At 37.3% G+C, this 14,393-nt stretch overlaps 1 protein-coding gene across 2 annotated transcripts; it reads right to left on the minus strand.

Moving 5' to 3' along the window:
• Positions 424 to 7,108, minus strand: LOC109836695 (mitogen-activated protein kinase kinase kinase 1-like). 2 transcript variants are annotated; one of them, XM_020404675.1, is made up of 5 exons: positions 6,676 to 7,108; positions 2,152 to 2,236; positions 1,883 to 1,945; positions 956 to 1,113; positions 424 to 537 (listed from the first exon to the last, which is right to left on the minus strand). In XM_020404675.1, exons 1-5 carry the CDS (start codon positions 7,080 to 7,082, stop codon positions 525 to 527), a joined length of 726 nt encoding a protein of 241 aa, XP_020260264.1. In that variant the 5' UTR covers positions 7,083 to 7,108; the 3' UTR covers positions 424 to 524. The 2 variants fall into 2 exon arrangements, with proteins under 2 accessions (XP_020260264.1, XP_020260263.1); XM_020404674.1 differs by lacking the exon at positions 424 to 537 and adding an exon at positions 593 to 629.

A 14,393-nucleotide genomic window follows, 5' to 3' on the forward strand; every position in this document is an offset into this window, starting at 1 on the left:
CCGTTCTTTTGTCCTTCCTATATTTTCCAGTCTATTACGGGTTCAAGGCTAAGTCTATGAAACCATGTTTTCTCTCTGATTCCAAAATGTACAATTTGTCCTTATTTACAAACTGGGCACAGGTTGATAAGTTTGCACTTTTCAACTTAGCAGGTAGTCTCGCCCAAAATTAACATTTTAGGCTTGTTCTCTATCCTGCCAATGAAAGGTGGACTACAAAGCGAAAGAAAAGTGAGCAGAAAGTGGAGCCATGATTATGTACTCTATACCAAAATTCAAACAGATGATAACGAGTTCATGGTGCATTGCATATGTCATTAGAAAACCATCAAATATCTGAGTTCTGATTCATATGGCAATCAAGAAAATTAAACCTAGTCTAAGAACCAAGAGAATTAAGCCTAATCTAAGGAAAAGAAAACTAACCAACAATGTCCGGTTGTCAACTACAGATCCAGTTACATAAGAGGGACAATTAATAGCTGTCGCTTCATATGATCATCGAAATATTGGCCTGCAGCCCTTCATTGCGTAAATCTATGGCAGTTGGTAGACCACAATGAATTAACATGCAATCTTGGGCAAGTGCATGCAACACGTCATACTTCTAATTAACACGCTTGACTTTCCTAATAAACCAGAATGGTAGAACGCAGCCATTAATGGCTTAAATAATGGACAATAAATGATGGAAAAGCAGAAGACAGGAGGAAGAGCATTCCTATCAAGCAGAATAGTTATGATGATGATGATCTATTTGCCATGTACATAGCTCTTTTGATAAGTAAAATTGCAAAAATTATCAAAATTGCAACCTTAGGCACAGAAAATTTGGATACAATACAGGAGAATATGTTTAAGGATACATGTGAGAAAATTACCACATACTTGGGCAGCAAAAGATTCAGGTATACAGTATGAACAAGGGCAATCATATAGTAGAGCAGTTGATTACCTGTGAACTACATTTTTCTCATGAAGATAATTTAAACCCTTTAAGATCTGACGGGTGTATGAAGAGACTTGGCTATCTCGAAGATGATACTTTTGGTACAGAGATGCTAGAGAACCTTGTGTGACAAGCTCAAGGAAAATGAACAGTTTTGCGAGTTCCTGCAGAATATGTCCACGTGTATATTTCTTATAAATTCAAAACGATTACAATAGATAATAGATGTGTATACTGTATTGATATATAAATGAACTACTAATCTACACCAAAGTAGAATATGCAATAGATAACTAACATACCAGTAGACCAAATTCATTACACTGTAAAACAACTCACAGAAGGCCAAAGTTCAAGTACCTAAGTCCATTCACCTGCCAGCCTAAATCCTACTCAAGGTTGAGCTGTTATAAACTTGAAAAGAGTTTCAGGTTACATCCTAACTTGATGGTGATTTAACCATATAATCAACAGTGATAAATTGTGTTAATCAATAGTGCAGGAAAACTTCAAATTTTCTATTGCATGGTGCAACAAAAAGTATAATATCTAAAGTTTAATTGAATAAAATCACGAAGTAATATTCCATGCAAAATTCAAGAAAAAAAATCAGGTGTTAATGATGTCTAGAGTATAAAAATAACCATATATATTATGAGAGGAAATAATAAAATAATAAAATAATAAAAATCACCATACAATTAAATATTTAAGGTCTCAAATCAACAGGGACTCATTCAAATTCACCCAAGATGGTCCAAATCTGTCAACGACACATTACTTTCCATTTTTCTAAATTACTACGAAAAAGATAGTAACCAGTTCTGTAAACATATACATTTCTGCAGCACTCTCACACATGGAAATTAAGACTAAAGAATAATATCTATGCAGGGTTAGGAAACTGAAGTTTAACCGGCAGCATATGAGTACCTTGTCTGTCCCATAATACCGAACAATGTTTTCATGTTCAAACTGGCTTAAGAGTGCAATCTCCTGAAAGAAAAAGTCAAAGGTTAGAAATAGTACTATTAACAGTCAAAGGACAAAGCTGCATAAATCCTTCATGATAATTAAGATGGTCAGGTAAATTACAAATGATCAAAATTTGTAAAGAGGGAGAACAGTAAATCTGAGAAGTAGAAAACACGCAATAAAGTATCAAAGGCAACAGGTCAAGATATAATTAGAGATTATCTCACCTGCTCAAGTTGAAGAATGCACTCCTGGGCATCAATTCCCTGGTCAACTAAAGATACTTCTTTAACAGCAAAGAAGAAACCATCCCTGTGAAAAGAAGCTAAGTACAGGTAAGGCACGATAACACGTTAATACCTACATAATTTAACTAGAAAGAAGAACTTAAAAGCAAAAACAAGGAACCTTTCCGATCTAGTTTTTCATATCAGTTGAAATGTATATTATCAATCCCAGTTTTTACACTCTATTAAAAAATTAAAAAAATCCTAGTTTTTACACCATAGGAGAAAAATAATCAATATATTTGCAATTGCTAGTCCAATAGCGCTTACAACTACATAAGGTCTTGAATAAGAGCAATGACAGTTTCTTCATATTGTTATATCATGTTGCAGGACGATGTTAAATTTGATTGTAACAAATAAAAAAATTGTGCCCTACAACAAACTTTCCTAAAATAGCAAAGTCCATATTGTAGATCTGAAGATTGAGCTAGTTCAAAATCAGTTGTGGCCCAATGATTGCTAAATATCTTATGATAAGAGCTGAACATATGAAATAATGAGTCCTCCCAGTATGTCCTAAGATCGGCACAAGGCAACATGGAATTTGAAGAAAGGTTAGGATAATGGCAGCCTGAATGCTTTTGTGATTCACAATGGTTGGAAAAAGAAAAAGGAAAAAAACAGTAGAAGAGAAACTTAGGTAAGGATTTCCCACGTAAGTCAATTGGTGTTCAATTTTATCAGATGATTCAGAGATGCTATCATTAGATGCACATACAATCAGATACAATCCGATAACCCACTGGTATCCTCCAGATGCAATCAGATGATTCAGACATCGTTAGATGCATCTTTTTGCATAGGGATCATGGTAAATCAACTGCAACTTTTACATCAGAATGATTCACTCTAATCTTTTCCTTATGTTTAAAATAATTTCATGTGAGTCTATTGTGTGTCACAAACAACATACCACACAAGCAGCAGCAATATGATGTCCATAAATATAGATAACGAATGGGGGGAAATGACCAAATTTCAAGACAAATTATTAGACAAAAAACTTTTGTGAAGCAGATACGGAAAATAATAGTAGACATGCATGCAATCTTACACTAATTCACTTAAAATTTATGACGATGAGAAGAACTTTAGTACATGAGCAAATGCAACCTTTTGTGAGGCCAGTAGCCTCCTAAACACTTCTACAGAGCTCAAATTGGCATGAGGAAACTAAGGACAAAAGGGCTCAAGGAATAATATAATGTCAAGTATAAGGTTATAGAACTCAGACTCGTTTCAATTTTGGAGGACTTAAATAGAGGTTCATTATCATTCGGTTTGGAAGAAAAGAACAGTCGACCTAATATTTTTCCATTTTAAGGAGTTTAAAATAAAATTGTTAACAATGAAAATAAAAAGTAGTCTATCCGTGAGCATACTAAAATTTTGTAAAGGTTGCATAATGTAATTGTAACAGGTTTTTCTAAGATTCCCTTTATTTTGCCATATTTTCATTACATAAGACAACTACAACGTCATTTCATTTATACTGAAAATGGTGACAATTTGGCAAACTAAGAGTCTGTTCAACATCAAAAAATTATTTGCTTCCTCCATTGCATAAGCTAAAAGGTTTGGTTTGAAATTAGTAAACCATTTAACTTAATGTTAGGTCTAATATAAGACTTATTCACGGGCATATAGATTTTTTTTTATTCTTAAGTCATAATACAATATATGATGTCCATAAATATAGATAACGAATGGGGGAAAATGACCAAATTTCAAGATAAATTATTAGACAAGAAACTTTTGTGAAGCAGATACAGCAAATAATAGTAGACATGCATGCAATCTTACACTAATTCACTTAAAATTTATGACAATGAGAAGAATTATAGTACATGAGCAAATGCAACCTTTTGTGAGGCCAGTAGCCTCCTAAACACTTCTACAGAGCTCAAATTGGCATGAGGAAACTAAGGACCAAAGGGCTCAAGGAATAATATAATGTCAAGTATAAGGTTATAGAACTCAGACTCATTTCAATTTTGGAGGACTTAAATAGAGGTTCATTATCATTCGGTTTGGAAGAAAAGAACAGTCGGCCTAATATTTTTCCATTATAAGAACAGTCTAAAATAAAATTGTTAACAATGAAAATAAGAAGTAGTCTATCCGTGAGCATATTAAAATTTTGTAAAGGTTGCATAATGTAATTGTAACAGGTCTTTCTAATATTCCCTTTATTTTGCCATATTTTCATTACATAAGACAACTACAACGTCATTTCATTTATACTGAAAATGGTGACAATTTGGCAAACTAAGAGTCTGTTCAACATCAAAAAATTATTTGCTTCCTCCATTGCATAAGCTAAAAGGTTTGGTTTGAAATTAGTAAACCATTTAACTTAATGTTAGGTCTAATATAAGACTTATTCACGGGCATATAGATTTTTTTTATTTTTAAGTCATAATACAATATATGATGTCCATAAATATAGATAACGAATGGGGGGAAATGACCAAATTTCAAGATAAATTATTAGACAAGAAACTTTTGTGAAGCAGATACAGCAAATAATAGTAGACATGCATGCAATCTTACACTAATTCACTTAAAATTTATGACAATGAGAAGAATTATAGTACATGAGCAAATGCAACCTTTTGTGAGGCCAGTAGCCTCCTAAACACTTCTACAGAGCTCAAATTGGCATGAGGAAACTAAGGACCAAAGGGCTCAAGGAATAATATAATGTCAAGTATAAGGTTATAGAACTCAGACTCATTTCAATTTTGGAGGACTTAAATAGAGGTTCATTATCATTCGGTTTGGAAGAAAAGAACAGTCGGTCTAATATTTTTCCATTATAAGAACAGTCTAAAATAAAATTGTTTGTAACAGGTCTTTCTAATATTCCCTTTATTTTGCCATATTTTCATTACATAAGACAACTACAACGTCATTTCATTTATACTGAAAATGGTGACAATTTGGCAAACTAAGAGTGTTGAACGTCAAAAAATTATTTGCTTCCTCCATTGCATAAGCTAAAAGGATTGGTTCATTTAACTTAATGTTAGGTCTAATATAAGACTGCGTGGATTTGGATACAGAAATAGCAGCACAAGTCAAACTTGTATCGGCAGCGGTTGCAGTACATCATCTGTCTCCCTTTCCCACCCATCCACGCCTTCTTTTGGTCTTCCTATATTTTCCACTCTATTATGGTATTGTTTTAAAAAACGATCTGGGCACCCGCCTAGGCAGCCGCTTAAACCTAAGCGGTACGTAGACCACCCGTCTACGTCTTGAGAGCGCCTAGGGGAGAACAGGCTGCTCACGCGAACTGGCGTTAGAAAGAAATATATTGTTCGCTTAAGCATAATCATGGTTGAAGACACTTAGTCAAGTTAAAATGTACCGAATCAAAACTCTATGTCCAAGTCTCTCTCAAGTAAAACTGTGAGGGTATGATTTGAATCTTTGAAAATGATCCTTCCTCTCTCAATGTTAAAAATGTCCCTGTGCTGCTTAATCATCCGCTTAGACGTCTAGGCGCTAAACTCTAGGTCTGGCGCCTAGAGACGCCTAGCGCTTTCTAAAACATTTCACGGCTAAGTTTGTGAAACCTATATTTTTCTCTCTGATTCCAAAATGTACAATTTGTCCTTACTTACAAATTGGGCACAGGTTGATAAGTTTGCACTTTTCAACTTAGCATGTAGCCATGCCCAAAATTAACACTTTAGGCTTGTTCTCTATACTGCCAATTGAAGGTGAATTAGAAAGTGAAAGAAAAGTGAGCAGAAACTGGAACCATGATTATGTACTCTATACCAAAATTCAAAGAGATGATAACAAGTCTGTGCTGCATTGCATGTATAATTAGAAAACCATCAAGTATCTGAATTTCAATTCATATAGCAACCAGGAGAGCTAAAACTAGTCTAAGAACATAGAGAATTAAGCCTAATCTAAGGAAAAGTAAACTAATCTGCAAAAATCCTCCATGATAATCATCTAAGAAAGTGAAGTTTAACCAGCAGCATATGGGTGAAGTTAGGATAATGACAGCCTGAATGCTTATGTGATTTGAAATAATGAGTGCTCCTAGGATGTCCTGAGATTCGCACATGGCAATTTGAAGAAAGATTAGGATAATGACAGCCTGAATGCTTATGCGATTCAGAATGGTTAGAAAAGCAAAAAAAGAAAAAAGGTAGAAGAGAAACTTAGGTAAGGATTTCCCACGTAAGTCAATTGGTGTTCAATTTTATCGATGAACATCGGAAAACTTGAGCTACATACACTTAACACAGCTAAAAATGTGGTGACTTACTTTAAGTGCTGTGGAAACTTTGTCAATTTTGTCATACAGGGGCAGTAAAGAAACCACGAAAGAAAATAGAATGAAATCATCAAAACTTTATGCCTACTCAATATAAATCACGACTGCATAGCTATGAACTACATGAAGTAAATACGAAATCAAGAAAGCAATCTACTTACTCGCTAATCCCCTCATATACCGTCCCGAATGAGCCACTCCCAAGAAGCTGCCCCTTCTGCCAAGCTCTAATAATTCTGTTGAATCTCCCATTTGGAGAAATGACAAACAAACCCTCTGTCGTTGTGCTCGATGAATCGTCATCATAGGATGTGGATGTAACATCCTCCGAAATCTCTCCCCTCAACCTCAACCTCTCGTCCTCCTCCTCAGACTCAAAACACCTCCTCCTCCCTTCCTCCATCCCATCATCAGGCGCAAACGCCATCACCAAATCCCAAGTAGATCCGATCTTCTCAAACTCTGGCAACAAAATCGACGGAGGGGGAGCAAGAACCGATGAAGGCGACGGATTCAGCTTCGTTGTTGACATCGTCGGAGGCGCCGATTGCGTAGTGATCGACATCATCGTCGACGGCGGAGTCAGCAATACGCGGGCCTTCTTGCGCCCTTAATTCCCCACCATCTCCAGCCCCCACTACTCTCATCCTCCAAACCCTCGGGCTCCCACTAACCCTCAGCCTCGATTCTTAGAAGACAGCCAGCCGCTTCCGTGGTAGGCGGCAGTGACCAGAGTGACCAAGGAGCGCGTGCAGGCCGTTCCAGTCGGCCTCCCGGAAGAAGGAGAGAGAAGCGAGAGACGCAGGTGGAGGAGGGGGCGCACGACGAATCGCCCGAGACTCTGCTCAGCCTGCCCAAGACCGCCTCCGAGATCGCGAAAATCGCAACGCCCCCGAGAGCCCCTAAGGCTTCCGAGCAGATCAAATCGACATTAGCGCATCGACGCTGCCGCCGATTGCGGAAGCTAGTCTGGTTTGGAGTCACGAACGGCGAGAGATCGAGGAGCGCGTGAAGCGTCACGTGCGTCGGGAGACGGAGGGGGAGGCGGCGGGCCGTCGGAGTCGAGCTGTTCTTCACTGCGTTGCGGCGCGCTCGACTCCGCCGGGCGCGCCGGCTGTTCATGTGGTTGCTGCATTAATGGTGAATTTCTTGCTAGGGAAGGAGAAGGAGAACATGGGGAGAGACTGGGCCCATAAATTAGGGTTAGGGTTTGAGGAGGAACGAGAGAGTGACAGGGCGGAACGCGGAGGAGAGGGAAGAGGGTAGGACTCGGGAGACCCGAGGGTGCGTGGGTGGATTGTACGTTTCTCTGTCTGTTTATCTGGAGAAGAGTTTATATATAAAAAGAAAAGAGCCGGCTTTTGCTTTTTCTCTTTCGCTGTTTTACTCCACTTGCGGTCTTTTTCGGGTAATAAGCAGTACAGATGTAACACGGTAACAGTGGATACTGAAGAGTGACTGTGAGTAAGATTCTGTTCGGCTAGTCTGCTATATTTATTTATTTGTTTACAGTTGCCAATTAAAAATTACTATGCTGTGGGTTTAAATTAAGGGTTTTTTATTTCTAAGCCCAAATGATTACTCATCTTTACCTATAAACCTATTTACTATTTCATGTATCCATAAACCCAAAGATCTTTGGGTATTTATCTTTAAACCCAACTTATAAAATATAATACTTGTAAGTGTGGGCCCCCCAAAATTTTTAAATTAATTCCAACTCTACCCTTTACAGTTTAATAATGTGTTCTTTATTAGGTGGGCCCCTTTAAAAATGTAAAATATTAAAAATTTAGAGAGAGAGAGAGAGAGGAGAGAGAGAGAGAGAGACACGTTCCCTGTTCCTCTACCCGCGCGGGAGAGGAGAGAAACGGCGGGAAATAAATCCCGTTCTCTCCCTCCCTTTCTTTCTCTCTCCATTTCCTAATTAACTCCCTCTCCCATCCATTAATACTACATTCTTCCATTAAACCCATCAATTAATTTTCACCCACTTATCAATCCATCATTAAATTCTCAACTCCATTAATGTGTATGGTGTGATTTTAGTGGATATTCATCACTTTCTTAACAATTGAAGGTATAATTTTCAATTTACTCATCTACCAAGTTTATTGCATTAATTCATCCTCTTATTCATGAATTATTTGACATTGCTATTCATGTAAATTAGTTAAATTTGTTATATTTGACAGTATAACAAATAAAAATCATTTAAAATTGTTATTCATGAATTCATAAAAAATAGTTAAATTTGTTATATATTTGATAAAAATGTTAGTTACATTTGTTACTATTCAACCACTCATTAATTGAACATAATTTCACGTTAATTAATTATTTGACATTATTAGTTCACATTAATTTCTCATTATTAATCCTGAATTCATAAAAATTAGTTTCACATAATATTTTATTAATTTCACATAATTGACATAATTTTTTTTTTATATTTTTAGTTAAATTTGTTAGTTACATTTGTTACTATTCAACCACACATTAAGGAAAAATTAGTTTCACATAATCTTTGATTAATTTCACATAATTGACATAATTTTTTTTATATTTTTAGTTAAATTTGTTAGTTACATTTTTTAGTTACATTTGTTACTATTCAACCACACATTAAGGAAAAATTAGTTTCACATAATCTTTGATTAATTTCACATAATTCACATAAAAATTAGTTTCATATAATCTTTGATTAATTTCACATAATTCACATAATTTTTTTTATATTTGATAAAATTTTAGTTAAATTTGATTTTATTCGATCACTCATTAATTCACATAATCTTTGATTTTATTCGATCACTCATTAATTCACATAATCTTTGATTAATTTCACATAATTTGATTTTAGTTGTAATTTTCCTTAAATTTGTTTTATTTTTAATGACAAACATAGATAGATGGATGAAGAATTGTATTGTGCATTGACCCACTACACTTACAGTCTAAGCCGTTACACTTATAATATAACCCGCTACACTTACAGTCTAACCCGCTACACTTACAGGATAACCCGCTATACTTACAATATAACCCGCTACACTTACAGGATAACCCGCTACACTTACAGGATAACACGCTACACTTACAGGATAACACGCTACACTTACAGGATAACCCGCTACACTTACAGCATAACACGCTACACTTACACTCTAACCCGCTACACTTACAGCATAACACGCTACACTTACAGTCTAACCCAATACACTTACAACATAACACGCTACACTTACAATATAACATGTTACACTTACAGCATAACACGCTACACTTACAGTCTAACCCGCTACACTTACAGTCTAACTCGCTACACTTACAGGATAACCCGCTACACTTACAATATAACATGCTACACTTACAGGATAACACGCTACACTTACAGCATAACACGCTACACTTACAGCATAACCTGCTACACTTACAGTCTAACCCGCTACACTTACAGTCTAACCCGCTACACTTACAGCATAACACGCTACACTTATAGTCTAACCCGCTATACTTACAATATAACCCGCTACACTTACAGGATAACCCGCTATACTTGCAGTGTAACACGTAACACGCTACACTTACAGCATAACACGCTACACTTACAGAATAACCCGCTACACTTACAGTCTAACCCGCTACACTTACACTCTAACCCGCTACACTTACAGTATAACACGCTACACTTACAGCATAACCCGCTACACTTCCAGTCTAACCCGCTACACTTACAGCATAACACGCTACACTTATAGTCTAACCCGCTATACTTACAATATAACCCGCTACACTTACAGGATAACCCGCTACACTTACAGTATAACCCGCTACACTTACAGCATAACACGCTATACTTACAATATAACCTGCTACACTTACAACATAACACGCTATACTTACAGTCTAACCCGCTACACTTACAATATAACCCGCTATACTTAAAGGATAACCCGCTACACTTACAGCATAACACGCTACACTTACAGTCTAACCAGCTACACTTACAGCATAACCCGCTACACTTATACTCTAACCCGCTACACTTACAGGATAACACGCTACACTTACAGTCTAACCCGCTACACTTACAGCATAACCCGCTACACTTACAGCATAACCCGCTACACTTACAGCATAACACGCTACACTTACAGCATAACACGCTACACTTACAGCATAACAAGCTACACTTACAGTCTAACACGCTACACTTAAAGTCTAACCCGCTACACTTATAGTCTAACCCGCTACACTTACACTCTAACCCGCTATACTTACAATATAACCCGCACACTTAAAGGATAACCTGATACACTTACAGCATAACACGTTACACTTGTGTAACTTGCTACACTTCCAGTGTAACACGCTACACTTCCAGTGTAACACGCTACACTTGCAGGATAACCCGCTATACTTGCAGTGTAACTTGCTACAATGATTTGTTTTATTTTTGATGAAATTTTCCTTAAATTTGTTTTATTTTTGATGACAAACATAGATGGATGAAGAATTGTATTGTGCATTGACGGATTTTAGAGGAAATAATCACTTCTTAAAATTAAATGTCAACGGGAGTTACAATGATTTGGCGGTTGCGGTGCAAAGTCTAATTGCTTGTAATGCAAGCATGATGAAGTTGACTTACAAAGTACCCCACACACAAGAAATGTATGTGCGTGTATGTGATGATGATGATGTATTGATAATGTTCAATATACATCGATGTTGCAAGGAGAATGTAGTTGTCATGAATGCTGACATGGATCGAGAGATATTATTTGGGCAACAATGTAATACTGTCCATATAAGGTAATTTACGCATTTGATATACATTAATACTTTTACCATCAATTTTAAAGTTATGGATTTCTTTAAACTCTTGTACAATTTTTTATGCAGGAATCCATACATCCCTTCTAGTGAAGAACACGTATCTTATTCACAAAATCCTTCTTCTTCACAAAATATGTCTCGGGAAGTTGGGAGCTCTAGTATGATTCCTCTTGCATAGCACAATGCAATTAGAAGTGTTGGTCAAGAATTTGATGATGTTGAGCATTGTCGGCGGAGTTTAAGTAATTACTCTATTGCACGAGGGTTTAACTTTGCTTTTGTAAAAAATGAACGTAGAAGAGTGACAGTAAAATGCAAGGCCGTAAACTGTGCTTGGATGGTTCATTGCACCCGCCGTAGAGATAGTGATAGATTCTATGTAAAAAAAAATTTGTGGTACTCATAGTTGTTTGGGAGGAGGCATAGGAAAGGAAGGATATAGCCGGGCATCTCGCAAGTGGAATGCTAATCATCTCAAATCCATCTTAAAGGAACAACCCACTTATCGTCCTATTGATTTTCATGGAACGATGACCAGGCTGTCCGCATCTATAACACTTGATCGGGTCAGGTTTGGCATAAGGGTTCGCTGGAGTAGGTTTCTTCGCTGCGGTTGTCGCTGGCCCCTTGCCCTTCTCTGTCGTAGAATCTTGATCAGGAACAGTTTGAGACTGTTTATTCCCACCACGATTAAAGTTTGTGCGCAAACCGTCGAAAGCTGCCCACGATCCTTTACTATTTCGTCCAAGCTGTCGCTCCACCTTCTCGGCTAGGCTAACCGTGTCTGCCAATGTATAGGTCTGCTGCAAAGATACACGATCCTGAATCGCTATCCTTAATCCCCCAATGTATCGAGACATCTGCTGCGCCTCGCTCTCGTGTAAATTGTTGCGGACCTTGCCTACAATTCTGATACTGCCTAAATAAAACTTGTTCATAATCACTTGGTAAGAAACGGACTCTCAGTAGCTTCTTCATCTTTTCCCACCTATCGACCTTCGGCTTTCCTTGACGAGATCGATTCAGACAAACAGACTCCCACCAAGCCGAAGCTCCACCTTTGAGTCTGTAGGCCACCAATTTAACCTTACGTTCTTCAGGAATCTCCATATACTCAAAGAACCTCTCTACTTCTGCAATCCAGTCGAGAAACTCTTCAATATGAAGTTGCCCGTTGAAAGATGACAGATCCATCTTCATCTTGAAACCTCCAGCGTCATAATTATCCCTTTGTCGTCGGTCTCTGCGATAAACACCATGGCGTGGGGGTGCATAGTGATCTTCCTCACTGTCGGAATCTTCATATGGAGTCGGTTCACGTCTTGGTGACCATCAACACGATTTTGATCTCCTGCCATCTCCAGACGCTCTACTGCCGCTGCTATTCGCTCCACGACAGCCTTCATCTGATTGACATCGGCCTTTAGCACGTCGAACTCAGTTCGAGAGATAGGGGCTTCATCACCTGCCATTGGATCGGAGGAACAAGGCTCTGATACCAATTGACGCAGTGCGGAAGTGATAACCTCGGAATTCACCAAGGGTGTTCTCTGAATCCACAAAGAACGATCTTCGAATCCACGAAGAGCTTCGAATCCACGAAGAAATATTGAGGAAAAATAAAATTTTATTAATCAAAAGTTATGCCTCTAGGGCTTACAAGACTTTTCTTAAATAGAAAAAGAAACAAGACTCCTACAAGGACTCTAATTCCTACAAGGACTCTCAACTTACCAAAAATGGTAAAGAATTCCTAAAACATTAAAACTCCTAAAAAGACTCCTTATGATTAGGAGAGTCCTCCGGTCAAATCTGAGATCAAATCGGATTTGTTTCCTAAACAAAACAGACTCCTAAAATATTACTAAAAATAGTAAAAACGGACAAAAATGCAAATATCTCTCAAACCGTAAGGAATTTGGCGAAGCTGAGAACGCAAACCGAACCCGGAGGTGTAGATTTGGATGGCTCCGTCTCGTCGAGATAGTCGATTTTCATATATAATTCGTCCAATTCCGACGTACGGTTTGAAAGTTACGGCCGTTTCTTCGAAACAAATTATTTTCTTCGACCAGGTCCATATTTGGGCTTGCGACTGTCCCACTTTAACATAAACGTGTCTGCTAAGTGTTCTACATCAATATATGAGCGCGCATACAGATTGTGCTTTGATTATCGGGAGTCCAAAAAGGCTGACCGAGCGGATAGGGGGAATTAAGTTGCTCAACCTTCTAATCTTTTTTAATTATTACTATCTAGTTTCTAAGACTGAAAACACGGTATGCATGCTTATGTTCTTCTTGTCGGACTAAAGATGCTAATGTAACAAGCTAAACATACAGTAAATCACATCAAAACTGATCAACACAATTTCTTATGACATTGCTGGAAAAATATAATAAATATAACAATAATAATCTTAGACATTATTTTATGGAGCAAGTGCGCTTTCAGTGCGCGGGCCGGCGACCGTGGATTGAACGAAAAGTGCGGTGGAAAGTCTGCGCATAGCGTGGACCCAATCTTAAGTGAAATCTATGCGGTCTTCATAACAAATTCTCTCGAGAAACATTATAAATTTTCCTAGTGTGGGTTGAAGATTGGAATAACTATCATATTGTTGGGATCTACATAGGACCCACAATTAGGGGTTCCAATGGATTGTACATAGATCAGATGTGTCATTAATTTGTCATATATTCCTACATTTTACTAGTCGCAGATATGAATACAAATACAGCAACAAATACAAGTAAAAACATAATTTAGTGAAGAAAATTCATAGTTAATATTTGTCGAAATTGAGTATGGACACAAAGCAGGAAAGAGAAGAATACATATACTAGTACGAAAGGAGTACACATATTAACACGAAATGAATGAGAAGCAAAAAAAAAAGGTTGAGAAACACATAAATCATTTGATATAAAAGTCGTTTAAACAAAACAAAATCATTAAATATCTGTGTGTTTAACATAAAAAAACTAAGATCAGATCTCTACATCACCAAAACTAACTACAAATCCTTTGGTCTCGT

This window comes from Asparagus officinalis, chromosome 4, assembly GCF_001876935.1.
Source record: "Asparagus officinalis chromosome 4, Aspof.V1, whole genome shotgun sequence".
Classification (NCBI taxonomy): Eukaryota; Viridiplantae; Streptophyta; class Magnoliopsida; order Asparagales; family Asparagaceae; genus Asparagus; species Asparagus officinalis.

What these genes read in the sequence shown, in the direction of transcription:
- LOC109836695 (XM_020404674.1), bottom strand. Translation starts at nt 7,082, where the DNA reads ATGATGTCGATCACTACGCAATCGGCGCCTCCGACGATGTCAACAACG. An exon ending in GTATATGAGGGGATTAGCGA is followed by an intron (nt 2,237 to 6,675) that starts GTAAGTAGATTG and finishes TTCTTTTCACAG; the next exon opens with GGATGGTTTCTTCTTTGCTG. An exon ending in GAGAAAAATGTAGTTCACAG is followed by an intron (nt 630 to 955) that starts GTAATCAACTGC and finishes CTGGTTTATTAG; the next exon opens with GAAAGTCAAGCGTGTTAATT.